We start from the raw sequence: 27077 nt of genomic DNA, 5'->3' as shown, positions 1-27077 counted from the left end.
CGGCCTTTTGATCATTTTATGACTGAGTAGACATTTGGTCCACACATTTAAATAAAAGGTTCAGTTCCTTTGGTGCAGTTGGCATGGTAACAGGGAGCAGGGTCTTAAGAATAAATGTGGGGACTTCCTGGTGGTGCAGTGGTTAAGAATCTGCCTGCCAATGTCGGGGACATGGGTTCGAGCCCTGGTCCAGGAAGACCCCACATGCCGCAGAGCAACTAAGCCCATGCACCACAGCTACTGAGCCTGCGCTCTAGAGCCCGTGAGCCACAACTACTGAAGCCTGTGCACCTACAGCCCGTGCTCTGCAACAAGAGAAGCCACCGCAATGAGAAGCCCACACACCACAACGAAGAGTAGCCCCTGCTCGCCGCAAGTAGGGAAAGCCCACATGCAGCAATGAAGACCCCATGCAGCCATAAGTAAATAAATAAATAAATTTATAAACGAATAAATGTGGATCCCTAGGACTGAAACAGTGCTTCCAAAATTAGAGAAAAATGAGCAGAGAACTCCAGGGCAGGGAAAGTTGTTTTAGAAGGAAGCACCTCTCCCCTGACAGACCTGTGGAGGGTGATTTTTAGAGTGGACCCCAGTCTTTTTTTCAGTATGAGGAAACACCTCCCCTTTCCAGATGTTTTCCCCCAACTCAAAGTCCTGACTTTCATTGTTGTCTCTGTTAGCTCTTGCCAAGTAACAAGTCGCCCAGAATGTCCATTTAGTGTTTCCCATGCAGGGTGGTGCTGGAGGTCTGGACCAGTTTCATTCGATGTTGGGAAGGGGAGGGCCCACCATACCAGCCTCTTTCTCTGACCTCTGGGAGTGTGGGAACGTGTAAGCACCAGCGATTGGCCACAGAGTGGAGGCGGGACTGAAATCAGAGCTGATCCTCAGCGGCTGTCCACACCTTGGATTTACATTACTGCCACCACGTTTGTAAACTCAGTGCCTGCAGGACAGCCAAGTGGACTGCAGGTGTTCCCACAGTTGGGATAGTCTGGCATTAGCAGCTGTGTGGCTGGCCTGGAGTCTGGGCTGCTTCCGCTGCAGTCCCGATACCTGACTTCAGTGGATCTACAAATCTGTGCTTGTAGTTTTGTGAACACAGCACCTGAGGGACATCTGGGCTGATTTCTTGCCTTCCCGCAGTGGAGGCAGGGCCGAGGGCAGTGCCAACAACAGTGTACTTTGTGAGCCCACACGACAGGTGACAAGTGACACCACAGCGTGCTGCCTGATGGGCAGCTCCAATTGAGGAATACTCACTGACTCCTCTCCCATCCCACCCCCCTCACACCACAGCTTAGAAATGGGTCTGGGGGCCTCTACTCCAACAACTAGGGAGCATGCCCTTACCCCAACAGGGCAGTGAAAACCACAGATCAAAGAGGAGGCCCCACTCACTATCCAGGGCAGGCTCTGGTCACCGCAACACCAGTCACACCCCCTATCAAGCAGATAATGGCCAGCACACACTGAGGAAAGACGCAGCAGGCATCCATACTAAAAGCAGCCCTCACACCAAAAGTACTAAAACCACACAGGCTACACAAGGACATTCCATATAAAAATAGCCCTTGGGAGTTCCCTGGTGGTCTGGTGGTTAGGATTTGGTGCTTTCATTGCCATGGCCCACGTTCAGTCCCTGGTCAGAGAACTGAGATCCCGCAAGACATGCAGCATGTTTAGCCAACATAAAAACAAACAAACAAAAAAGCCCTCTAAGACCACAGTAGATAACTGTTCCTCCTAAACCCATAGGGTAAGAGAAATATAAGTAAAATGAAGAAGCAGAGGCATCACTCCAGATTAAAAGATCAAGAGAATTCCCCTGAAAGAACAAACAATGAAACAGACCTCCTCAGTCTAATAGACACTGAATTTAAAAAAGGAGATAATGAAAATACTGAAGGAATTAAGAAGAGATATTGATAGAAATGCAGATTACTGTAAAAAGAAACTAGAAGCTATAGAAGGAACCAAGAAAAATTTAAAAATTCATTTGGTGAGATGAAAGATGAGCTACAGACAATAAATAGCAGATTGAATTTGGAAAAGAATGAATAAGTGATCTGGAAGATAGAATAATGGAAATCTCCCAATCAGAACAGCAGACAGAAAGCCAAATGAAGAAAAAAAAAGAAGAAAGCAATATAAGAGACCTATGGGATAATGTAAAGCATGCCAATATATGCAAAATAGGGATACCAGAAGGAGAAGAAAGAGAAAAGAGGATTGAAAATGTATTTGAAGAAATTATGGCTGAAAATTTCCCAAACCTAAAGAAGGAAACAGATATCCAGGTACAGGAAGCACAGAGGGTCCCAAACAAGATGAACCCAAACAGACCTACACCAAAACATATCATAATTAAAATGGCAAAAGTTAAAGAGGGGATTCTAAAGGCAGCAAAAGAAAAACAAAGTTAATTACAAGAGAACCCCCATAAGGCTATCAGGTAATTTCTCTACAGAAACATTGCAGGTTAGAAGGGAGTGGCAAGATACATTCAAAGTCCTGAAAGGGAAAAATCTGCAACCTAGGATACTCTACCCAGCAAGATTATTTAGAAGAAGAATAGAATAGAAGAAGAGATAAAGAAATTTTCAGATAAGCAAAAAGTAAAAGAATACAGCAATAGTAAAACCTAGCCCAAAGGAAATATTGAAAGGCCTTCTCTAAATAGAAAAGCAGCAAGACTCTATAGGAAAGAGAAAATCACAACTGGAAAGTAAATCACTTAAATAAGCCAGTGCACAGATTTTTTAAAAATCAAAAAAATTTTCTGCAAAATTTTCTGTGAAAGTGCTGATAACCACAATGAATGGCAGAAGGATAAACATGCAGATGTAAAAGAGGACATCAAAATCATACAATGTGGGGGAGGAGAGTAAGAAAATGTAGTGGGTTTATTTTTTTTCAGAATGTTTTTCAGCTTATATGACTACCAGTCCAAGCAAGTAGATATAGGAAGATGTTAACATACTTGAAAAACAGGGTAACCACAAATCAAAAAACATACAATAGATTCATGAAAACCAAAAAGAAGAGAACACAAGCATAATACAAAAGAAAATCATCAAACCACAAAAGGAAAAACAAAAAGAAAGGAACAAGAAGAAATACAAAATCAATGGGAAAACAAGGTTTAAAATGGCAATAAGTACATATCTATCAACAATTACCTTAAATGACAAGGGACTAAATGCTCCAATAAAAAGACATAGAGTGGCAGGTTGGATTAAAAAAAACAAAAAAGCCTACAATATACTGCCTATAAGAGATCCACTTTGGGGCAAAGGACACACATAGATTGAAAGTGAGGGGATGGAAAAAGATATTTCATGCAAATGGAAATGACAAGAAAGCAGGGGTCACAATACTCATATCAAACAAAACAGAGGCTATAAACAGGAAAGATAAAGAAGGACACTATATAACAATAAAAGAAGAGGATATTACACTTGTCAACATATATGCACCAATATAGGAGCACCCAAATGCATGAAATAAATACTAACAGACATAAAGGTGGAAATCAATGGGACTACAACACCCCACTCACATCAATGGACAGATCTTCCAGACAGAAAATCAATAAGGCAACAGAGATCCTAAATGATACAATAGAACAGTTAGACTTAATTGATATTTTCAGGACATTACATCCAAAAGAACCCAGAATACACATTCTTTTCAAGTGCACATGGAAAATTCTCTAAGATTGATTACATACTAGGGCATAAAACAAGCCTCAACAAATTTAAAAGAGTATAGAAATTATTTCAAGCATCTTTTCTGACCACAAGAGCATGAAACTAGAAATCAACCACAGGAAAAAAAAATGAGAAAAACAACAATTACATGGAGAATAAACAACATGCTACTAAAAAACCAATGGTTCAGGGAGGAAATCAAAGAGGAAATTAAAAAATACCTTGAGACAAATGACAATGAAAACAATCATACAAAATCTATGGGAAGCAGCAAAAGCAGTTCTTAGAGGGAAGTTCATAGTGATACAGGCCTTCTTCAAGAAATAGGAAAAATCTCAAACAAACTAACCTACCACCTAAAAGAATTAGAAAAAGAAGAATAAACAAAATCTAAAGTCAGCAGAAGGAATGAAATAATAAAGATCAGAGAGGAAATAAAATAGAGATTTTTAAAAGTAATAGAAAAAAATCAATAAAACAAAGAGCTGGTTCTTTGAAAGGGTAAAAAAAACTGACAAACCTTTGGCCAGGCTCACCAAGAAGAAAAGAGAGAGGACCCAAATAAACAAAATAAGAAATGAAAGAGGAGAAATAGCAACTGATACCACAGAAATGCAATAAAAAAGAGAATACTATGAACAATTATATGCCAACAAATTGGACAACCTAGAAGAAATGGACAAGTTTTTAGAAACATACAGTGCACCAAAACTGAATCAAAAAGAAATAGATAATTTGAACAGAGCAATCACTAGAAATAAAATAGAATCTGTAATTTAAAAAAAAAAGACTTCCTACAAACAAAAGTTCAGGACCAGATGGCTTCACAGGTGAATTCTACCAAACATACAAAGAAGAACTTATATACTAATCCTTTTTAAACTCTTCCAAAAGATTGAAGAGGAGGGAACACTCCCAAAGACATTCTATGAATCCAGCATCACCCGGATACCAAAACCAGACAAAGACACCACCAAAAAAAGAAAATTACAGTCCAATATCTTTGATGAATGTAGATGGGAAAATTCTCAACAAAATATTAGCAAACTGAATCCAACAACACATAAAAAAGTTTGTACACCACAACCAAGTTGGATTCATCCCAGGGTCACAAGGATGGTTCAACATACACAAATCAATCAATGTGATATACCACATCAACAAAAGAAAAGAAAAAAACCACATGATCATCTCAATAGATGCAGAAAAGGTATTTGATAAAATTCAACATCCAGTCATGATAAAAAGTTATGAAAGTGGGTATAGAGGGAACATATCTCAACATAATAAAAGCTGTTTATGACAAACCCACAGGCAAGATAATACTCAATGATGAAAAGCTGAAAGCCTTCCTACTAAAATCTGGAATCTAACACAACATTGTAAATCAAGTATTTACAAGTATACTTCAATAAAACAAATAAATAAAATAAATAAATAAAATTTATTTTATTAAAATAAATCAATAAATCAATAATAAATCAATAAAATAAATTAAAAAGCTCTGAACGACTCTGACAAGACCAGCCCTAAACATGTAAATGAATAAAAGCATCAGCTAACTCAGATAATGATGAACGTTATGAAGGGGATTTTAAAAGGTATGGGGAAGTCATTCTGCATTTTACATGAGTTAATTTGAATTTTATGCTAACTAAAATAGCCTGTTTGTGGCCTGTCAAACATGCATTGTACATCTGCTTTAATTATTGAAGAAAAGGGCACACTAACCAGAAGTAAAGAATGTGTTAAAAAGAAAGGTTAAATGCCTCCCTTCCTGGGATGCCAATGCTGGTCCTCCCTCAATAAGACTCCCTTCCCAGGTGCCAAGGCCATACTGACTCTCTGTATACTCGCTGTATACGCGCTGGTCTGTTTTTGTTTAGTTTGGTTTTGGTTTTGAAACCTTGAAGAAATGTACCTCTGACTTATTTAATGTTCTTTGCTCTGACAGTATATAACACTGTGCTGAAAACCATGCTTCTCCGGAGAAATTTCTCAGAATAATCTGGGAGGCTGTCTTCTGGACTATAGTCCTCAGTTTGGCGCAAATAAAACTCTTTTCTATTTTTATTATATATTTATTGATTATTTTCATTGACAAGGGGTTGGTGGCATTTGCGGGGCTGCGCAGCCCTCTACCAGGAGATGAGAGGCTAATGACAAAAAGGAGCCAGCCCAGGGGAAAGTTTGGGGGAAGACTGCTCATTCCTGCTGGTCCCTGAAGCCTGGCATTTGGAGGATGGGTGTGGGAGGTGGGGGAGGCCCCTGTATCAGCAGAGGGGACCCACCTGAGGTGAAAGGTGGGATGCAGACCGGACACACGAAGACACGCTGTGCTCACACACACACACCATCACAATCACATTCTGGACCCTGCCCTTCCCCCACCGCACATCCCCCAGTTCTGTTGGCTGACAACCTGGAGAAACGAACTCCAAGGACCACACCACCTGCCCCGCCCAGAGACATCATCAACGTCCCCCGAGGCCCCGCCCCTCGCCATAAGCCCCGCCCCGGCTTGCAACTGCTCCTGCGCGCTCCAAGCCGGGAGCGACTCCCAGAAGCCCTTGGGGCGCTGTCCTGTCTAGCGGCGCGGCCTGTACTTCCGGCCAGACTCGGTTACTATGTGGATAACCACCTGGGCAGCCGCGGTCCGGAAGGGCCAGGAGCCGCTGACTTGGGGCCGAGTCGACGGACGCTGTGTAGGCCCAGACGGGCCCTCTCCTCCACGCCCTCTCTCCTCTTGGCGCCGCCGGGACGCTGGCTGGGACTCCGTTTCCCAGAGGGCGCCGCGGCTGACGGACGCGCTCACTTCCGGCGGTGGCCCGCCACCTGGGTTCCAGCTGGCCAGGCAGGGTGGTGGGCTCGGCGGCCGGCCGGGCGGGGCCGGCTGGGTGCCCGGCGTGCCCGGGCGGGCTGGGTGTGTTTTCGCGACCCCGGGGGCGTGTGCGCGCACGGTGGTGACATGCGGGGGACGGCGAGCGCGCGGGCCCGCGGCCTGGGATCCCCACCGCAGCGAGGCGTCCCCCGCACAAAGCCCGGAGCGGGCCGCGGCCGGAGCGCGGGGACCCCGGTTGCTTTCCCTTGCCCTGCCCGGGGAAGGCCGCGCGCAAGGCGTGGCCTCACATCCAGGGGCCAGCGGGGAGCGGCGACCACGGGACCTGAGAATAGAGGTGAGCGTGACAGGTGGCCCGGCGGGTGGACGGGGACGAATTAATCCCCTCAGGGTGAGGGGAGGGTGGGGTCTGGGACAGGAGGCTTCTTGGGGCCCAAGTGCTGGTGAATGGTGTCCCTGGACTCCGGGGCTGTTGGATGGGGGCATCCAAAGGACTGGAAATTGAACGCGAGAGCATTAGTCCGCGGTACAGGATCACTCTAACCGGCCACCTCCCTGTTTCAGGGCTCCTAGAGAGAAGACACCCCCCCCACCCGTGACAGCCCCTAGTAGAGTAGCGACCACATCCCAGGTGACCCTTCAAAACTGGTCCCATCCTACTCATGCTCGAGCATTTGACGCTCCACTTGTTGAATCCATTTCAGATTTACAGCTGTCGTTTAAGACTCAGCAGGAAGGGAGCGTGGTGTAGATCTGGCCTGTAGCTACTTCTCTCTCTTCCCCCAGCTCTGCCTTCCAGGGACACGGCCTTTGTCCAGGTGAGGAGACACAAGCAGGAGGCGGCAGGGACAGGAATTGAACGGCAAGCCACCTCCCAGGTGAGTTGGCATTTCCTCTCTCCTCTCTGAAATGCAAGCTTGCTTTTCAGGACTTAATAATGTTTATTTTCTTTCAAAAGTTTTCAATCTAAGAGACCTGTCAGGGGAGCTGGTTCCCATTTCCTCACATTCTGGTGAGTGGCGGGCTACAGGGACAGCCCAGGGCCTCCCTCCCTGCTTCCTCTTCATCCCACTCAGAGTTCGTTCTTCATTGAAGAAACGATTCAGCCCCTCCCTGTGCAGCTTTTCTCAGAGGGACTCTGACGGAGCAGAAAGGTACTCCTTAGTGCAAACAGGACAGCCCCTTGTGTTGTACCTGGTGTGCTTGGTACTCTCTTTGTGCCAGCCCCTGGAGAGACATATGGCTAAGCCCCAGCCCCTGCTCCCAAGGAGCTCACAGCCTGTGGGTGGAAAGTCATGGAAGCATACAAGGTTCTGAGTGTGAGTTTTAGGACCAGGTACTGTGAGAGCGGGCGGGAGGAACTCTTGGCTCCTAGCTGCCTGTCGGGAAAGAGTAAGGATGTGATTTCTGAGCCCCATGTTTTGAAGGGAGAGGAGAGGTTTGGCAGACAGAAGAGGAAAGGGCAGCCCTGGTACAATATGGAAGGCTGTCTTTTCCTCACTTGATTGCGTTCCTTCTTAGAATGCTAATAAATTCTTTGTTTCTGTCAGCTGTGTCTCCTAAATATGTGATCGCCAGCTCATAAACGTATGAGCTGGGTTCCAGTTGCCCAGACTGCATAGATTACCAGTGATCTCCATCCACATTACCAAAGGCAGTGCTCAGTTCTTCGTCTTTCTTGATTATCTTTGGCACTTGACGACCGTTGGCGTTTGAAATAGTTCAGGGGTTGGCAGGCTTTCACTGTAAAGGGCCAGGTAGTAAATATTTTAGGCTTTGCAGTCTGTGAGGTCTCTGCTGCAGCTACTTCCCTCTGCCTTGTAGAGCTAAAGCAGCCACAGAAAATATGTAAGTGATTGGGTGGGGTTGCGTTCCAATAAAATTTTACTTACAAAAACAGGTAACTGCCACCCCCTGAAAGAGCTCGCCCTGGCCCTCCCACCTTCCTGACTTCTCAGCTTTCACTGCTGGTTCCTCCTCACCCTCCTGACCTACAGCTGTCCCTGTGCCTCTGGGCTCTGTACTTGGCTCTCTCCTCTTGTCTGTCTGCAGCACTTTCCTTGGGGAGGTCAGCCCATTCTTGTCTGCACAGACCAGCCAAGCACTGACTTCTCCCAATTCGCCTTTCCAGCCCAAATCTCTCCTCTGAGCTCCAGGCCTCTGTGTCCAACTGGACTCCTCCACATGAATGTCGAATAGGTAACACAAACCTAACACGTCCAGACCCAGGTTCCTGGGGTTCCCCCGACAATTGCCTCTGTCTCTGTGGCAGTTTCATGCTCTGAGTTACTCAGGCCAGAAGCTCTGCTGTCATTCTTGTCTCCTCTCTTGCCCTCACCTTCCACGTTTGGTCCATTTGCAAATCCTGTCAACACTGTTTTCATGTTGTACCCAGAATCTGACAGTTATCACCACTGCCACCACCGCGTCGGTCCTCATTATCTTGCTGTTGGCCCCTTCTACTCATGCTCCCCATGGTCGCTGCCCAATGCAGCAGCCAGAGGAGTCTGTTCCGCCACTCTCTGCTCAAACGCCCCAATGGCTTTCCCAAATGAAGGCCAGCTCCTTAATGTGACTGACAGGGCCCCAAGTGACCCGGCCCCCTGAACTCTGACATGTGCTACCACACTCCCCCATCACTCACTTTACTTTCTCAAAAGTTGCCTTCTCGTTTTCCTGATCACTGTGTCTAAAATTTCAGAGCCTCCCACCCAAATTCCTCACATCCCTCTTCCTTACTCTTCCTTGCTTTTTTTAAGACTCTTAGCACTTTTCAATATACTATATACTTAGTTTATCTGGTTTTCTCTTGTCTGATTCTCTTATACCACAAAGTACATTTGACACAGGCAGGGATTTTGGATTCTTTTGCCCCAGCGCCTGATATGGAAAATAGGTGGTGGATGAATGTGTGAATGTAGTCTTAAAGTTCTCCTGGAGCCAATGTTTCACTATTTAATATAGCATTACAATGATACTTTTTATACCTGAAAATGTGCATTATCTCTGATTACTTTCTATGAGTATATTCCCAGAAGTTTTTCATTCCTGTGGATTAAAGTTTACCAAAGTTACATGAAAGCAAAATACTTTAAAAATTATATGTGGATGGAACAGCAGTAGGGTCTCAAAAGCTAGAATTCTAGATTTTACTTTTTTACTTTAAAAAAAGTAAACTTTACCCCCCTCAAAAAAATTATTACAGAATTTTCATTTGTGTATTTTAAAAATTAACTGAATTGAATTGAACCAAAAAAAACCCCTTTGATGCATTTTTTTTCTGTAAAATACTTTTTTTTAAACTAGTTTGTTTGTTTTAATTTTTATTCATTTGTTTGGCTGCACCAGGTCTTAGTTGCGGTGTGTGTGATCTTTAGTTGCGGCACGTGGGATCTAATTCCCTGACCAGGGATCAAACCCGGGCCCCCTGCATTGGGAGCATGGAGTCCTAACCTCTGGACCACCAGAGAAGTCCCTCCTGTAAAATACTTTTTACTCTTTTTTTTTCCTGTAAAATGTTAACACAAAGTATTTTTCTGTAAGGATAAGGTTGCTTTTTGGGTTTTATTTGTTTTTAAAGTTTATCTCGTCTTTATTATGTTTGAGAGTTAAAGCACCAGATCAATTTCATATTATCAGTACAGATTCTGTACCTGTATGTTTCCTCCGTGGTGTAGTATGACCCTGTGAAACCCACCTGAAAGTCTGCACGTCTGTATGATGGCAACAGGAATAAGACCAGGACCTGCACATTCTCGCTGTGTCCTCACATGGTGGAAGGGGCTGGGGAGGTCTCTGGGTCCTCATCTGTAAGGACACTAATCCCATTCATGAGGGTGGGCCTCCCAGAGGCCCCCACCTCCAAATACCATCACACAGGGCATTAGGATGTCAACATAGGAAGTTTAGGGGGACACAAACATTCAGACAAAGAGCTAACAAAAGTCATTGATTCTGTATATAAGGAGCAATCTGTATAAACTGGGAAAGTGTCTTAAAAGGATATGCACATACTGTTACTTTGGGGTCCCTCTGGAATATGAGATTGGAGAGATGGGGAAAGGGATGTTTCTTATTAAGAAGAAAAATCAAAACCAAAAAAACCCAGTTGCCAAGTATAAGAAAATATTTGAACTTGTATTCTTCTCTTTAAGGGCCCCCAAATTCCAGTTTTACCAATAACAAAGTAGTAACAAATGCTAGAAAAATAGGCAGCATTTTCTCTGGCTCCAACAGACTTAAAGTTACTGTAAAGATTCTGTGAAGATATTTTAAAAGATACTGTAATTTGTATACAATTTATTTACTACATATAATATATATATTTTGCTTCATTTAGTAAGGAATATCAGAAAGCTATTTGAATATCTGAAAAATTTAAGTACAAGACTTCCCAGCCAAGGAGCAGGCAGTTAGAATTGTAAGATTGGAACCTGCAAAAACCCATCATTCATTCATTCATTCATTTACGCTGTGCCAGGTCTCAGTTGCTGCACGTGGGATCTGTGTTGCGGCATGCGAACTCTTAGTTGTGGCATGCATGTGGAATTGAACCTGGGCCCCTGCATTAGGAGCACGGAGTCTTACCCACTGGACCACCAGGGAAGTCCCAAAATCCCATCTTTTAGAATTGGGTCAGAAAAGAAGCAGAAAAGTAGCCTCTGTCTCAGCACCTGTGTCTTTGAATGCAATTGAAAATGTTTGCCAAAAAAAAAATCTGCATTGAAATGTTTTGTTTGTTTTTAAACCACTTTGTTGAGGCAAGATTGACACATAGATAGCTTCACATTTTTAATATGTACAACTCGCTGAGTTTGAGGGTAAATACATACTCATGAAACCAGCACCCCCATCAAGGCCATAGACTTATCTATCAGTTCCCAGAGTTTCCTCCCTTCCCTCTTTAGTATTTTTACTTTTTTGGCAGTGAAAGCACTTAGCATAAGACCTACCTTCTTGGCCGACTTTAAGAATGCAGTGCAGGGAATTCCCTGCCGGTCCAGTGGTTAGGACTCCGTGCTTTCACTGCTGACGGCCCGGGTTCAACCCCTGGTTGGGGAACTAAGATTCCGCAAGCCATGGGGTGTGGCCAAAAAAGAAAAGAATACAGTGCAGTATTTTTAGCTATAGGCACTGTGCTGTACATTAGAACTCCAGAACTTACTCATCCTGCATTACTGAAACTTTGTACTCTTTGATCATCCCCATTTCCCCCTCCACTAGCCCCTGGAAGCCACCATTCTACTCTCTATTTCGAAGAGTTGGGACTATTTTAGATTCCACATATAGGTGAGATCGATCATGCAGTTTTTGTCCTTCTCTCTGGCTTATGTCACTTAGCATATGTTTAGAAATGTTTGGGTTTTCATATACCTAAATATTTCCACTGCTGAGTCTCGTGCAGTTTTCAAAACTTGAAGGCATTTAAGGAACCGCAGGTGCAAAATGCAGGTCAGTAACAGATCAGGGTGAACAACCCGGGGAACGAGAGCCAAGCCTGCCTAGCGAGGTAAGCGCTCCTGCCAGCCACTCAGCCAGCAAATCCGTTCCTCTGCCTTTGAGGCTGGGTGCACTCACTTGAGGACTTGCTGCTGTGAGCTGGCCTGCATTTGAGCACGTCTTTGCTCAAGGCTGACTAAGCAGTTCCCGGCTGTTTCCCGCAAGTGTTACCAGGTGTTTTCCGTGTTTTATGGGGCCTTGGCTTCTGCCACTTAGGAGAGCCCTGCATCGGGACTTCACCATCTCCACACAAAGCAAGATACCACTCACAGAACCCTTTACACAGTTCAGTTAAAAATCTTCAAAGTTGGTGCAAGTTAAAGAACGTGTGATAGTATTATATATTATTCAACAGATAACAAATCTCCAAGGCGCTTTCGTTGCTGGTAGAATTTAAATGGAAAGGTTGAGCCGCGGGTCAAAGTCGGCAGAGCGAACGTTCATTTGGTGTTTACAAGGCACCTCACGTTCTGAGCGCCGTGCTTGTGCTGTCCTTTTTAACCCATGGCACGGTCTGTGAGGTTGGTTTTATTGATGTTTCCCTTTTAAACATGGGCAACTGAGACGTAGAGGGGTTAAGTAACTAGCCGAGGTTTCAGAGCTGATGAGTGGACAGAGTCCTTAATTCAGCCTTCGGGGTAGTTGGACTTTTTTGCTTCCTGATTTGAGTCTATGCTTTTGAAAATCCCAAGGCTGCCAGATATTTAAATATACCTTCTGTTAGCCTCAGATTCTGGGGGTCAGAGTTTGAATTGAATAAATGTTCAAAATACATTAGGATGTATCAGCATTGTACACTGAAATCATAAAATTATGCCACATAAAATTCCACCAGCAGTGCATGAGTAGCAGACCCAGTCGTAAACAGGCTTGCAATGCCTCCTTGATACTTGCCCGCTTCTCTGAGATGGCACCTTGATTCTTTTTTTGTAATTGTGGTGTAGTTGACAACATAGTGATTCACAATTTTTAAAGGTTATACTCCACTTATAACTATTATAAAATGTTGGTTGTATTCCCTGTGGTGTACAATACACCTTGATTCTCAAAGACATCTTATTAATGAAAAGCTTTATCGTATTTTTCATTCTAATTATACACTCATCTTTATTTCAGAAAAAAAGAATTCGGTTAGTTTGTTTTAAATGAACATTCAACATGTGATGAACACTAAAAGCAAATAGAAATCCTTAGAACACAGTTTGGGGTTTAGTCATGTGATGTTCACCTCCAGGTTTATTTCCCCATTCTTTTTTTTTTTCCCCCCCCGGGAGAAAGAAGAATTTATCATTACTTGCAGGAAGTGATGAGAACACTGGGGATCTTTCCCAAAGCAGTGTCTCCTGTTTCCCCATTCTTGTGCTGATCCAGGGCACTTGACTGTCCTCATGGTAAAAAACGCTCTGGTACCTGTTGTGCGTGGAACAATTTAGCCTCCGTTGTTTATTGTTTCTAATTGATGTCACATATTTCTCTTGTGTGTACCTCCTGTCACCAGCACAAAATTGCCAGTTCTCCGAGGGTAGAGGCTCTCTATTTTTCTCTTTTCTCTGAAGTTTACAGTGTAATGAGGCCCGCTGTCCAGTAATTAACTAGATTTCCACATCACTGGGTATTTTCCCTTACATGTATAATCTCCTACCTAAAATGAAGAGGGGGTAACCCTTAGGCCCCTATATTAACTTGCAAGGACTGCCATGAGAACACCACAGGCTGGGCAGCTAAAACAACAAACAGTATACCGTTCTGGAGGACAGAAGTTTAAGACCAAGGGGTGAGCGGAGTTGGTTTCCCCTGAGGCCTCTCGTTGACTTGTAGACAGTCGCCCTTTCGCTCTGTTGTCACATGGTCCTCCCTCTGCGCTCACCCATCCCTGATTTCTTCCTCCTCTTAACAAGAATACCAGTCAGATTGGATCAGGGCCCAACCGTGTGACTTCATTTAACTTTTAGTCACCTCTTTGAAGGCCCTGTCTCCAAATACAGTCACCTTCTGGGTATGGGGGGTTGGGGCTTCGACGTGTGCATTTGGGGGGCAGGGCCTGAGCACTGGTCCAGCAGGAATGTGCTTTTGTCGTTTCAGAGCTTGGTGACATTTGGGGATGTGGCTGTAGAGTTCTCCCCAGAGGAGTGGGAGTGGCTGGACTCTGCTCAGAGGAGTCTGTACAGGAGTGTGATGCTGGAAAACTACAGGAGCCTGGTCTCGCTGGGTAAAGGCCCCCCCCCCTCCTCATCACCACACCCTGCACCATCCTCTTCCTTCAAGCCAAGGACAGACCCACAGCATGACCACGTCCCGTTTCTTCTTACATATTTAGGACTTTGTGTTTCTAAGCCCAAAATGATCTCTTCACTGGAACAGAGGAAGGAGCCCTGGGTGGCGAAGAGAACGTTGACAAGAGGCGGGTGTCCAGGTGAGCGTGGGAGACCCAGGTGGGGTGAGGCCATGGCAGTCGCAGCTCCGCGCCTTCAGACACCTGGGATCATCAGCAGCCTTGAGCCTCTGGCCTGGAGGGAAAATCTAGGCCTGGGCTTTGCAAATTCTCCTTCTCCCCATCTCTTCTCTCCACCTCTGCTTCCCCCCCCACCAAGTGTAACTTTTTTGTTTGTTTGTTTTTGTGGCCACGCCACGCAGCCTCTGGGATCTTAGTTCCCCAACCAGGGATCAAACGCGCTCCCCCCTGCAGTGGAAGGCAGGGTCCTAACCCCTGGACCACCAGGGAAGTCGTGTTACAATTCTTGTAACTCTTGTCCTGTCCTCTGGATCTCATGTTTTCCCAGCACCCGTCTTACCCTTTTGCTTTTCACACTTACACAGTCGTCACTTTCTTTAAAAGTCTTCGGCTGATTCTGATGCAGGTTTTACTATCTTATTTCTCTTTGATGAAATGACTTTCATTTACAGACTTCTTTTAACTGATTGTTACTGCACGTCAGCTTTGAGTGAGCCCACCAGGTGCTGGCTGGGAAGATGAGCGTAAGCTGTTAGAAAACTAACCATCCCGTAGGGGCGATAAGACATTTCTGTACACTTAAGTGCAGTAGAAAGTACTGTCCTACATATGATTAGTGTAAATAGGTACCTAAGAGGAAGAAAAAAGTTATTCCCGGTTTCAAGCCAGGGAAACAAGGTACAAGAGTAGAGCCTTGAGCAGAAAGGTGAGAACGAGAAGAAAGACATTGGTAGTTCAGGAGAGGATTTGTGTTGAGCCGTGATCCGTCTGGGGTCCAGGCGGACTTCCCCCGTGCAAACAGGCTGCACACAGGTGGGCGACTGGCTCTCAGAAGGAAAGGACACTGATTCTGATTTGATGGTATGTTCTTGCAGATATTGTGATGCAGATATCATATTTATACCACTTGGGAGTACAGAGATTTCAACCACAACACTATTTCTGGAATAGCAAGTTAACCAAGTAAGACAAGGAATCAGAATTACAGATTTCTTTTGGAGGTTCCTGTAATAGGAAATGACTACCATTTCTAAAGAATTGAGAATCTTGTAAGACCTCTTTGTTCAAACCGTACTTCGGCAGAAAAGTTTGTATCAACAGGACAGTTTACAAACTCTGACGACTCACATGGGTCATCGTATGGCCCAGGAGAACTGGAATGGCGTTTTGGGGAAAAGTTTTCCATTTATCATGGTACTAAATCACATTCTCTGAGCAGTTTTCTGAGACAGAACTGTTTTTTTCCCTTCTGTTGACCCTTCTTCTGTTGCTGAGACTGTAGTTGATTTTGAAGACCTGTACTTTTAAGGCCAGAATCTGAACATTGGTTAGTTAGCATTGTAATCAAAAAAAAAAAAAAAAAAAAAAAGGAGACGTTAGTTTTTAAAAAAAAAGAGAGAGAAGAAATTTTTGCTAAATAAAATGGAGAAAGAGTCAAAGTGAGACTTCCATAATAGCGCTGAGATAAGGATCATATAGCATTTCCTTCAATAGGCTCTGCCCCTCTTTGTCTATTTTGACCACATTTTATCTTAGATTTAAATCTCTGTGAGCTCTCTCACCTCCTGCACTTCGATCTCTTTCTCCAGTCTCCTGCTAAAACCATAACATGCACTACTTGGTCAACCTTTAGGTGTGAAAACTCACATTGTGTCCTTTAGGGTTAAAGCTACACAAATTTGGGAATGGAAGGCCAGTTGGTCATATAAAACAGCTTTCGAAACAGTATACTTTTTTTGAGGATTTTTTCCCATCTGATTACATTTTGGAAGATTTCTTCATACTGGTATATAATCGAAGAGATATTTACCTTCTTAAAAATATCTTTTAGACTCACGGGCTCTGCCAAAGACCAAGGAGTTATCTTCAAAGAAGAGCTTCTGTGAAGAAAAGTCATCCCAGGCGGTGCTAATGGAGAGGCCCACAACCTACAGTCTGGAGTGCTCCGTTCTAGGGGAAGACTGGGGTTACAGTGCTGTGTTGGAGAGGCATCTGGTGAGTCAGGGTGTAAATGGAGGGGGAGACACGCTTACAGATAAGTTGCATGAGGTAGACTTGGCGAGATTCCTAGTAAGGCACTTACAGAGGCAGTGCTGATGACTCCCAGGAGCTTCCTTGTGTCCTTCACAAAGAAACCCTTCCTTAGGAAAGCGATCTTGTCTGCAGTAAGTGTGGGAGAAGTTTCCGTTGGAATCCAGGGCTGCATACCGACAGAGTGTCCCCCCAGAAGAGAGAGTACCTGAAGTCTTGATACACACAAGGGGGAACACTGGGTCACAGCAAGTCGTAAACAAGTCTGTTTAAATCAGAAATGTTCGACTTGTAATGGATGTGAGAAGACTTTGAATAGGATCTCAACCCTTCCTTTTCATCAGAGATTTCATATGAGAGAAAAACCCTCTGCAGACTTAATTGAACAACGTGTGTTGAACGTCAGGAAGCCTCCAGTGAACTTCAGAAAATCCATACTCTCTGTACCTTCATTCTCCTCCAAGAAATTATAGATTCTCCATGGCACAAACAGTTTCCCCTATTTTTCTTTTCTTTCCCCCTAAACATATACGACATAGCTAGCTCAGTCGTCATGTGACCGGCATCACTCAGAACCTAGTGAAAATTCTTGGTACATCACAGCATGTGGATGCAGCCCACCCCACAGAGCCATCGTGGGTTCACGAGCACGGTTTGATGAGAAACGTGTTTGTACTATTTCAGGGCTTGGTGACCATCACGAACATGGCCGTAGACGTCTCCCAGCAGCCAGACCCAACTCGGAAGAGTTTCTGTAAGAATGTTGTGTGGGAGGACCACAATCTGGGGGCAGTAGGTAAGGATGTTCCTCTCCGAAATCTGAAACTTCAGGAGCCCCCACTTTCGTTCCTCAGTTTTGAATTGTGTGTGGGGGTGGGGGGTGGGGGGGGTGGCAGGGTTGTCTTCCAAAGCACTGGGTTGAATTTTTACTCGCAATTCTTAAGAGTGTGACGTTTGTAGAGTTGAGAGTTAGTATCTCTGTCATACTTGAAGCATCAACTTCAATATCCTTAAAATACTCTTCACTTTTCTTCCTGGTCCTTCCTGTAATAAAGCGCTCTTCCTTCAAAGCCAAGGAATTGGTTGTCCATTTAAGAATGCCAAGGGTATGACTGAAACCCCTGTCTTTTCCCATGTGCAGGACATTGTGTGTCTGAGCCAGACTTGGTCTCTTTGCTGGACCTTGGGAAGGAACCCTGGGTGGTGAAAGGAGAGCTGGCAAGAGGCCCGTCCCCAGGTGAGCGTGGGAGGCCTGGGGTGGAAATGCCACTGCAGGCCAGAGTGTAGTTCTCACCAAAGAGGCCAGGTGCTCCCTAACGTACAGAGAAAGTCCTCGGGTCTAGAAAGAAGATTGAGATCCGAGCTTTGAAAATTACATTGTTCTCTCCTCCTCCTCCTCCCCTCCCCTTCCTCTTCCCCTCCCTCCTCCCCTCCCCTCCTCCCCTCCTCCCCTCCCTCCTCCTCTCCCCTCCTCCCCTCCCTCCTCCTCTCCCCTCCTCCCCTCCCTCCTCCCCTCCCCCCTCCCCTCCCTCCTCCCCACCCCTCCCCTCCCCCCTCCTCCCCTCCCCTCCCCCTCCTCCCCTCCCCTCCCCTCCCCCTCCTCCCCTCCCCCCTCCCCTCCCCTCCTCCCCCCTCCTCCTTCCTCCCCTCCTCCTTGCCCCCCCACCCCACCTTCTCTTGGTTGATAACTCCTCCCTGTAGCTCTGCTCCTGTCCTTGGCCACTCAGACATGGATCAGCCACTTGGTTCTTTAAATGATCTCTTCCAGACCCCGAGGGTTTCTGGAGCTGTCTTCCAAAGGTCTGATGTTCGTAGTCACATGGCCACTCACTTCGTGATGCATCCATTCCTGTAAGAACCACAAATTGAAGGAGGGAGCCACTTGGCTTGACATTGGCAGGCGATTGGAGAACGAGGGAATTTACACTTCTGTCCTCAGCCATCAAATATTTACATCAAATATGACATGTGCATGGATGACTTGCATAAACCAGAGCTTGTGAAATTCCCAACATGGCCTTAAAGAGGCAAAGGACAGGGTTCCCCCCAGAGAATCCTTGTCTGGGTTGGAGAGGGTGGGCAGATGGATTGCAAGAAGACGTGGGCGGAGGGCCATTTCTTCGATACACAAGGAAGGAAAAGAAACTTCTTTTGAAAATAATGGTTTTCAGAAAGTGTAATCCTGTCACCTGTCTGGGAAAGGAATAGAAAATCATAACCTGTAATCACAATATGTTAACAAGACAACTTTAGGCCCTTCAAGCCCTGATGAACACATATGTTGTTTTATGTGGTAGAAATAGAGTTTGCGTTCTGTCCTGCGTACCAGTGTTTTCACGTGAGTTCCATGTTCTGTGTGCCACTGCTCAATTAGGTTGCGTCACATTTCTTGGTGTTAAAAATATAACAGGCACCTTTATGTTAGTGAAGGCTGTACATTTTGGGGATGCCTGTATCCCTGGAAGTGAAAATCTGCTGAGCTCTGAGAGTTTTCTGTTCTAGTGACTCTAGCAATGGCCAGATGACTAGATGTATGGGTTTAATTGCATCATCGTAGCATTGGGTAGTTTGGTGAAAATGTTTAGCTTATTATTTGGTGAAAGATTATAGCCTAAGGTTATTTTTTTATTATGAAAATGAGTTGAATACTTTCCTCAAATTTTGTTATTGTCTTTATCCTTTTGTAAAATGTCCCTCATTTATATCCATTTCTCTATTTGTGTCTTAAATTTTTTTTGTTTTTGATTTTTTTTTAATATTTGGCTGTGTCCAGTCTTAGTTATGGCATGCAGGATCTTTCATTGCGGTGCGCGGGCTTATCTCTAGTTGTGGCGTGTGGGTTTTCTCTCTCTGACTGTGGTGCATGGGCTCCAGAGCATGTGGGCTCTGCAGTTTGCAGCACATGGGCTCTCTAGTTGAGGTGCACGGGCCCAGTAGTTATGACCACGCAGCATGTGGGATTTAGTTCCCTGACCAGGGTTCAAACCCACATGCCCTGCATTGGAAGGCAGATTCTTTACTACTGGACCACCAGGGAAGTCCCTATTTTTTTGTTTTTTGGGGTTTTTTTTTCCTTTTTTGGCTGTGCTGCACAGCATGTGGCATCTTAGTTCCCCAACCAGGGGTCAAACCCATGCCCCCTGCAGTGGAAGTGCAGAGTCTTAACCACTGCACTGCCAGTCCAGTCCCAGTGGGTTTTTTTTAATGTGAACATTAATTTTTTAATGTATTGTTTCAAACTATCTTTTACATATGGTAATAAGTATTTTTCTTTTCACTAGAATTTTTTAAGTTGTACATAAAATTTTTAAAAATTTTATATAGTCTAATATATTACTACTTTTATGATTTCTCCTTCTATTTGTATCCTTAGAAAGTAGACAGAAACTTCATCTAAGTGGCTCTCTAGTATTACAGTATATGGAAATACCATAATTTACTTAACTAATTTACTGTTGAGGATATTTGAACCTTTAGGTTTTTTCTGGTTTTCACCTGTAATAAACTGTGGTCCAGTTTGTTCATATCTCTTTGCATGATCAAAGTATACATGTCTTTTAAGTTTCATGAACATAATAACAGGCTGTAACACCATTGGTAAACAATATATGAGAATACCTATTTCCATACATCTTCACTAATAGTATTTTGGGTTTTTTTTAATATTTTCCAAGCTGTGGGGTGAAAATTGAGTTTTGTTTAATTTTTATTTTGCAGACTACTTGTGAGGTTGTGAATACATGTGTTTAAATCCATTCAGGGTTTATACTCTGTTAGTGATGTCTTCATGCCCATTGCCCACATTTCTGCTGGGTCATATTTCCTTGCCTGTATATAGCATGAATGTAAATCCTGTTTTATAAATGTGATATTTTTTCCCCCAATTTCCTGTGGTTTGAAAGGTTGCATGTGGTGTTTCTTGCTATCCAGTATTTTAGATTGGTAGCTTCATTTATAGAAGCTTTAGCTTTGATTTTTGTTTCATTCATGGTTTTTTGTTTCTGTTAACAGATATATTACTCCCATTTGTACTGTACAACAAATTTGTTTGGTCTTGTTTCTGTTGCTTATTTAATTCTTCCTTGTTTCTCTCCATGAATACATTATTAAGTCTTTCTATCCATGAACACAGGATGTCTTTCCATTTATCTGGCTCTTAATTTTGTTAAGCAGTGTTTGTAGTTTTTAGTGTACAGTCTTGCACCCTTTAAGGTAACTTTTTTCCTCAATAATTTATTCCTTCACTGCTATTTTTCATGGAATTATTTTCATAATTTCCTTTTCAGATTGTTCATTCCTAGTGTATTGAAATACAGCTGATTTTTGTGTGTTGATCTTGTATACTGCAGTTTTGATGACTTGATGTATTAGCTCTAATACCTTTCTTGTGGATTGTTTAGGGTTTTCTATATATGGGATGATATCATCAGCAAGTACAGTTTTTTTTTTTCCTTTCTAATTTGGATGCCTTTTATTTCTATTTAATTGCTCTGGCTGGAACTTCCCAGGTATCTTTGTCTTGTTATTGACCTAAGAAGGAAAGCTTTCAGTGTTTAGATGCCATTAAAAAAAATACTTTATTTTCCTTTTTTAAAGATCATCTTTTCCCAAACATCTGGCTCTCTGCATCATCTCTCTCCCCAACACCACTTTGATCTCTGTACATTTATTGTGATATAGCTCTACTTGCACAAGTTTTTGGTACATGCTAAGTGATTCAGCAAAGGGATTTCAGACATAATCATTCCTCCCTGCAAGCTTGCAGTCTGAGGTAAGCCATATACCCGATCAGTGGTGTGTATGATGTAATTAAATATAATATCAGCACTCACTATTTTTATAGAAACAGTCTTTCCAGAATGAGAAATTCCATTACTTAAATGGCCAGAGAAGAAGTGACGATTTTGTCAGGCTTGCAGAAGCAAGCAGGTCAGTGTAAAAATGATTTCTATGTGACCACTGAACTTTAGCCATCAGTTGGCACTGTAGGTTCTGTTGAAATCAGTCAAATAAGATACAGTTGACAGAAACACCATTTCTGGTTGTAGGGGAGTGATTGGGCTTTCAGGACTCTTAATGAACGTCATAGAATACACTGTCCTTTTGTGTTTGGTGTGCTTCTTGGAACAACTTTGGTGACATGATGACTGCCCTGGCATCAAAGCTGCATAGCCAGGGGTGAGAAAGGGTGAAGAGAATGATTGTCATAGACTGTATTTTTAGGTGATGTGATTACAGAACATTTTTCCAACTCCTGATGCTTCTGATGTGTGACTGATTCCACATACATTTATCTTTTTTTCTATTCACCTCTCTGGGTTCCTGTATGAATCCAGTCTGGGGTCGTCTTACATACATTGTAGACTGCATGTTCACATGTTTTAGAGGTGCACAATTTATGTGGTTTAATTAGGGTTTAATTCACCAATTAGTGAGTTTCTTCACAGTTTTCCTTTTAGTAGATTCCTTTTCTCCCAGCCTATGATAAAAGAAATGTTTGTTTCTTGTTTATTTTCTTGATATCTTTCAGGCCAGCAGTCTATACATGAGACCCAGGAGTTATTTCCGAAGCAGGATTCATTTGCTGAAGTGGTAACGGACAGAACTTCAAACACTAACCTAGAGAGTTCCACTTTCAGAGGAAGCTGGGATTCTGAGGGTCTGTTTGAAAGGAAGCTGGCAGGTCAGAAGACACAATTCAGGCGGGAGGCAGTCACTCACAACAAAACTCTCTCTAAGGAAAGAGAGTGTCCGTATAACAAATCTGGAAGATGGTTCCACTTGGACATTTCAGAAGAGAGAGTTCACCGCTGTGATTCAGTTAAGAAAACTTTCCCCCCAAGTTCAGTGGTAATAAAACATGCAGGGATCTATGCAGGAAAAAAACTTTTCAAATGTAATGAATGTAAGAAAACCTTTACCCAGAGCTCATCCCTCACCGTGCATCAGAGAATTCATACTGGAGAGAAGCCCTATAAATGTAAGGAATGTGGAAAGGCCTTCAGTGACGGCTCATCCTTTGCCCGACATCAGAGATGTCACACCGGCAAGAAGCCCTACGAATGTATGGAATGTGGGAAGGCCTTCATACAGAACACATCCCTTATCCGTCACTGGAGGTATTATCACACCGGGGAGAAACCCTTTGACTGCATCGACTGTGGGAAAGCCTTCAGTGATCACATCGGACTCAATCAGCACAGGAGAATTCATACTGGAGAGAAGCCCTACAAGTGTGATGTGTGTGACAAAGCCTTTAGGTATGGCTCATCCCTGACTGTCCATCAGAGAATTCACACAGGAGAGAAACCGTACGAATGTGAGGTGTGTAGAAAAGCCTTTAGCCATCATGCCTCACTCACTCAGCACCAAAGGGTGCATTCTGGAGAGAAGCCTTTTAAATGTAAAGAATGTGGGAAAGCCTTTAGGCAGAATATACACCTTGCTAGCCATCTGAGGATTCATACTGGTGAGAAGCCCTTCGAATGTGGGGAATGTGGTAAGTCCTTTAGCATCAGTTCCCAGCTGGCCACCCATCAGAGAATTCATACCGGAGAGAAGCCCTATGCTTGTAAGGTCTGCAGCAAAGCTTTCACCCAGAAGGCTCACTTGGCACAGCATCAGAAAACTCACACAGGAGAGAAACCCTATGAGTGTAAGGAGTGCGGGAAGGCCTTCAGCCAGACCACACACCTTATTCAACACCAGCGAGTTCACACGGGAGAGAAACCCTATAAGTGCATGGAATGTGGGAAGGCCTTTGGCGACAACTCCTCCTGCACTCAGCACCAGAGGCTTCACACTGGCCAAAGGCCCTACGAATGTATTGAATGTGGGAAGGCCTTCAAGACAAAGTCGTCCCTCATCTGTCATCGCAGAAGTCACACTGGGGAGAAACCTTACGAATGTAGTGCGTGCGGCAAAGCCTTCAGCCATCGGCAGTCCCTTAGCGTCCATCAGAGGATTCACTCTGGAAAGAAACCGTATGAATGCAAGGAATGCAGGAAAACCTTCATCCAAATCGGACACCTCAATCAGCACAAAAGAGTGCACACGGGAGAGAGACCCCACAACCATAAGAGAAGCAGAAAGGTCTTCAGGCAGAGCACACACTTTGCACATCAGAGAATCCACACTGGAGAGTCACCTGCACGCCCCTCTTTACCTGCTACATCAAATCCTGTGGATCTGTTACCCAAGTTTCTCTGGAATCCACCCTCACTCCCATCACTATAGTCCTGAGACATTGTGGCTCAGATAGACCACTCCAGCAGTTTAAAACCTGTTCTCTCTCTTTCTGTCTATTCTGTTCTTGTCCTGTACAAGTTTGTTCTTCACATTGTTGCAGTTAGAACGTGAAGATTTTTGTTTTAAGTGAAAATAGAATTCATTTACTCCTCATGTAAACACTTATGTTGAGATCCTTCATATTGATTAATGCATAAGATGTGTGTAGCACAATGGCTGGTCCATACTAAGCGTTCAGTAATGTTAGCTCTTTTAAAAACATTGTTTTCAGACATTGAAAAGTTACCATAGGCAACTCTGACTGAAAATGATGCATAGAATGAAGCTAAGAGAAGCCGGATATTAGATCAGGAACAGGCGTTTCAAGACAGTGAGGCTTTGCCCGTTCTGGTTTAAAACTTGATTCCATAATGTTGAGTTAGTATTATAGCTTTTCATTTATCTGCATAAAGTGTAAGGTGCTGTGACCTTGTTGGTGAGAAAATTACATCTGACAACAGTCTTAGAAAGTGTGTAGAGAACATGGGTGAGGAGGCCACCTGGAAGAAAAGAACTGAAACAATCAGAGGAGAAGACAAGGTTCACCTGCGTACATTTAAACCTTCTGACATGTATTAGAAAATTTGGCAAGATTTGATCATTTAAAGTCACCTGGGCTTATACGTGAATTCCATTAAAGTTTCAAAGAACCACTAACCTTGAGGCAGACTAATCTTGACTATGACTCATGGCCAGAGCCTCACTGTTTTGTATGGCCCATGATCTGAATTTTTAAAATTATTTTAATGGAGGAACAAGTGAATAGAATAATAGCTTAAGACAACATGAAAATTATATGAAATTTAAATTTCAGTGTCCGTAAATAAAGTCTTATTGGCTCACAGCCATGCTCATTTGTTTACATGTTGCCTAGGGCTGCTTTCACTCTACAATAGCAGACCTGAGTAGCTGTAACAGAGACAGTATTGCCTGAAAAACTTCAAATATTTACTCTCTGTCCTTGTGCAGAGAAAGCGTGCCGACTCCTGCTCCAGTGCAGAGAAAAATACACAAAAGGTTCTAATTATTTTTATGAGGATAATACAACTCTCCCATCAAAAACAAGGAAAACTGTAAAGCAACTTATGAATAGAGGTGAAAGAATGTTATTAAACTGTTGAACAATAGGAAATGTCAATAAAAAGAAATACTATATTTTTCTAGATGAAGTAATACTGTTAAAATGTTTGTAAATTGTCACTCCCAATAGAGTCTCAGTAGGATATGTTTGCTCTGACAGTTTTAGCTGAAAACCACACAAGGAAGGATGATTTGTCAAACATAGCAGGACATTTAAAAAATGTTTTGGTGGGACTTCCGTGGCGGTCCAGTGGTTAGGACTCTGTGCTTCCATTTCAGGGGGTGCGGGTTTGATCCCTGGTGGGGGAGCTAACCTCGCATGCCGCGTGGTGTGGCCAGAAAAAAAAAAATCGTTGAAAAAATGTTTTGGTATATAATAAGATTAGCGTTTCATTATTGGGGAAATGATGTTGTAACAATTGATTATCCACTCTCCACAAAGAGAAGCATACCTAGACCTTACAGAGAAATATAATACAGTTGTATTTATCGGCTCTAATTATGAAATAATATGTTAGAGGCGAACACAGAAAGGAGGAAGGCTTTACTGAGTAGGACATGGAGCCCTGGAAGACATGAAGAGAGTAAGCTGGCCTGTACAAAGATTTAAATAAACTTCGATATGGTGAAACGTGTCAAAAAAGATGTAAGAGGCAACTGGCAGAAAATACACACAACACATATGAAAAAATATGTCATTTAAGAACAGAGTGCTATGACACAAAGCAGTCGGGGAACTAGGCAGTGCTTACCAACAGGCGTGTCACCGTGGAAGAACTCGAATAAAGAAAATTTGTTAGGTTCTTAACCTTGTTGCTCAGAAAATTACAGATTTAAAACGAATCTTCTTGACTCGCAGATGGATTAAAATCTAAACTGCAGTTAATTTCCCGTACTAGTTATTGTGGGAAAACAGGAGGTTGTTCATCATTACCAGTGTAGATTTGTCTCCTCCTGTTTGGGGTGGCAATATGGCATGACCTATCCACACTATAAATATGCATTCCTTTTAAAACAGTAATTCTAGATCTAGGAGTTTCATCCCAATGGAATAAATATATAGATATAAATAATGTTTATTGCAAAATCTTCTTAATTACAATAAATAGGATTTCAGTATCCTGCCAAGCAGATTGATTAAATTGTGATTATTCAATACAGTATTGTCCAGTTAGCAGAAAGAGATTAAGCTCTACATATGCTCCTATGGAGTATTGTCTGTCTACAATATATTAAATGCAATATGTGATTTGCAGAACTTTATGTGTAAAATAATCTTGTAGTCATAGAGTCAAAATTAATATTGAATATATATGTGTGCGTGTATATGTGTGTGTGTGTCTATATATATATATATTTTTCAGTATATATGTTGAAATCTGTTTTTGTCTTTAACACATGCTTTTCCTAGCTCTTTGTTGTCACTTTGCCTTCATTCTGTATTGTACTGTTGGACTGCCAGTCACACATGGCTCTAATTAAGCCAGTCAGGTTTTTCATTCTTTGTATTTTGACCGGAGACATGGGGCAAATATTAGGCTTTATGTATGGGCCATAAGGGATGTTTTCTTTTAGTATTCATTTTGATTGGTTGGGCCACTTGTTGTAACAGCTATTATAAAGATATGGAACATCACTCCTGGACTGCAAATAGGTGGAATTGAGTCATCCTTTGGCAGCAGCCTAAAGATTTCTGCATCTCTACCTGTCTGATCCATTAAAATTATTCCTGCATCCTCACATCCTAGTTTTGTTTGGTTCTTTAAATCTTCAAGGTATCTGGTATCCTTTCAATATTTAACTTCTAAGGTGGAGTCATCTTTTATTCTCATACAGAAATTGGTACTAGAGGATGATTCTCAGACTACAGAGAAGCAGAATATTAAGGGCTGGTTGAAAGAGATAGGTTAAAAGAGAAACTTGTAATCCTGTGTTGTGTTAGGAAAGGATAGTCATGATGTAGCAGGATCATAAGCCCACTGCACACAAGGGGCTGGATAGCTCTTACCAAAAACTAAAGGCAGTGAGCAATGCTAGCTCCAAAAGTAAGTGTGATGCTTGTTTACAATGAAATTAGATAATTAAAAGTGAAAGGCCACTTGAAATTCTGACCTTAAGAAAGGCATTGAAGTCAGACCTTTCTATGATTGTGTTGGGAGTCTTCTTAAGTGCT

General features: G+C 43.1%; 1 protein-coding gene across 1 annotated transcript; it reads left to right on the top strand.

Annotated features, from left to right (window-relative positions):
* Window positions 1–5958: 5958 nt before the first annotated feature.
* ZFP28 (ZFP28 zinc finger protein) lies at window positions 5959–26644 on the top strand (the record flags this gene model as incomplete). Its single annotated transcript, XM_079906689.1, has 9 exons — window positions 5959–6019; window positions 6122–6892; window positions 7342–7433; window positions 14137–14263; window positions 14372–14467; window positions 16338–16501; window positions 17222–17333; window positions 17679–17774; window positions 22068–26644. The coding sequence occupies 9 exons, from the start codon at window positions 5959–5961 to the stop codon at window positions 23771–23773; spliced, it is 3225 nt and encodes a 1074-aa protein (XP_079762815.1). The 3' UTR covers window positions 23774–26644.
* Between the last annotated feature and the right edge of the window lie 433 nt (window positions 26645–27077).

Source organism: Stenella coeruleoalba (assembly GCF_951394435.1).
Source record: "Stenella coeruleoalba genome assembly, chromosome: 20".
NCBI classification, from domain to species: Eukaryota; Metazoa; Chordata; class Mammalia; order Artiodactyla; family Delphinidae; genus Stenella; species Stenella coeruleoalba.
Note: the sequence above shows the minus strand (reverse complement) of the source record. Positions and strands in the feature narration are given on the sequence as shown.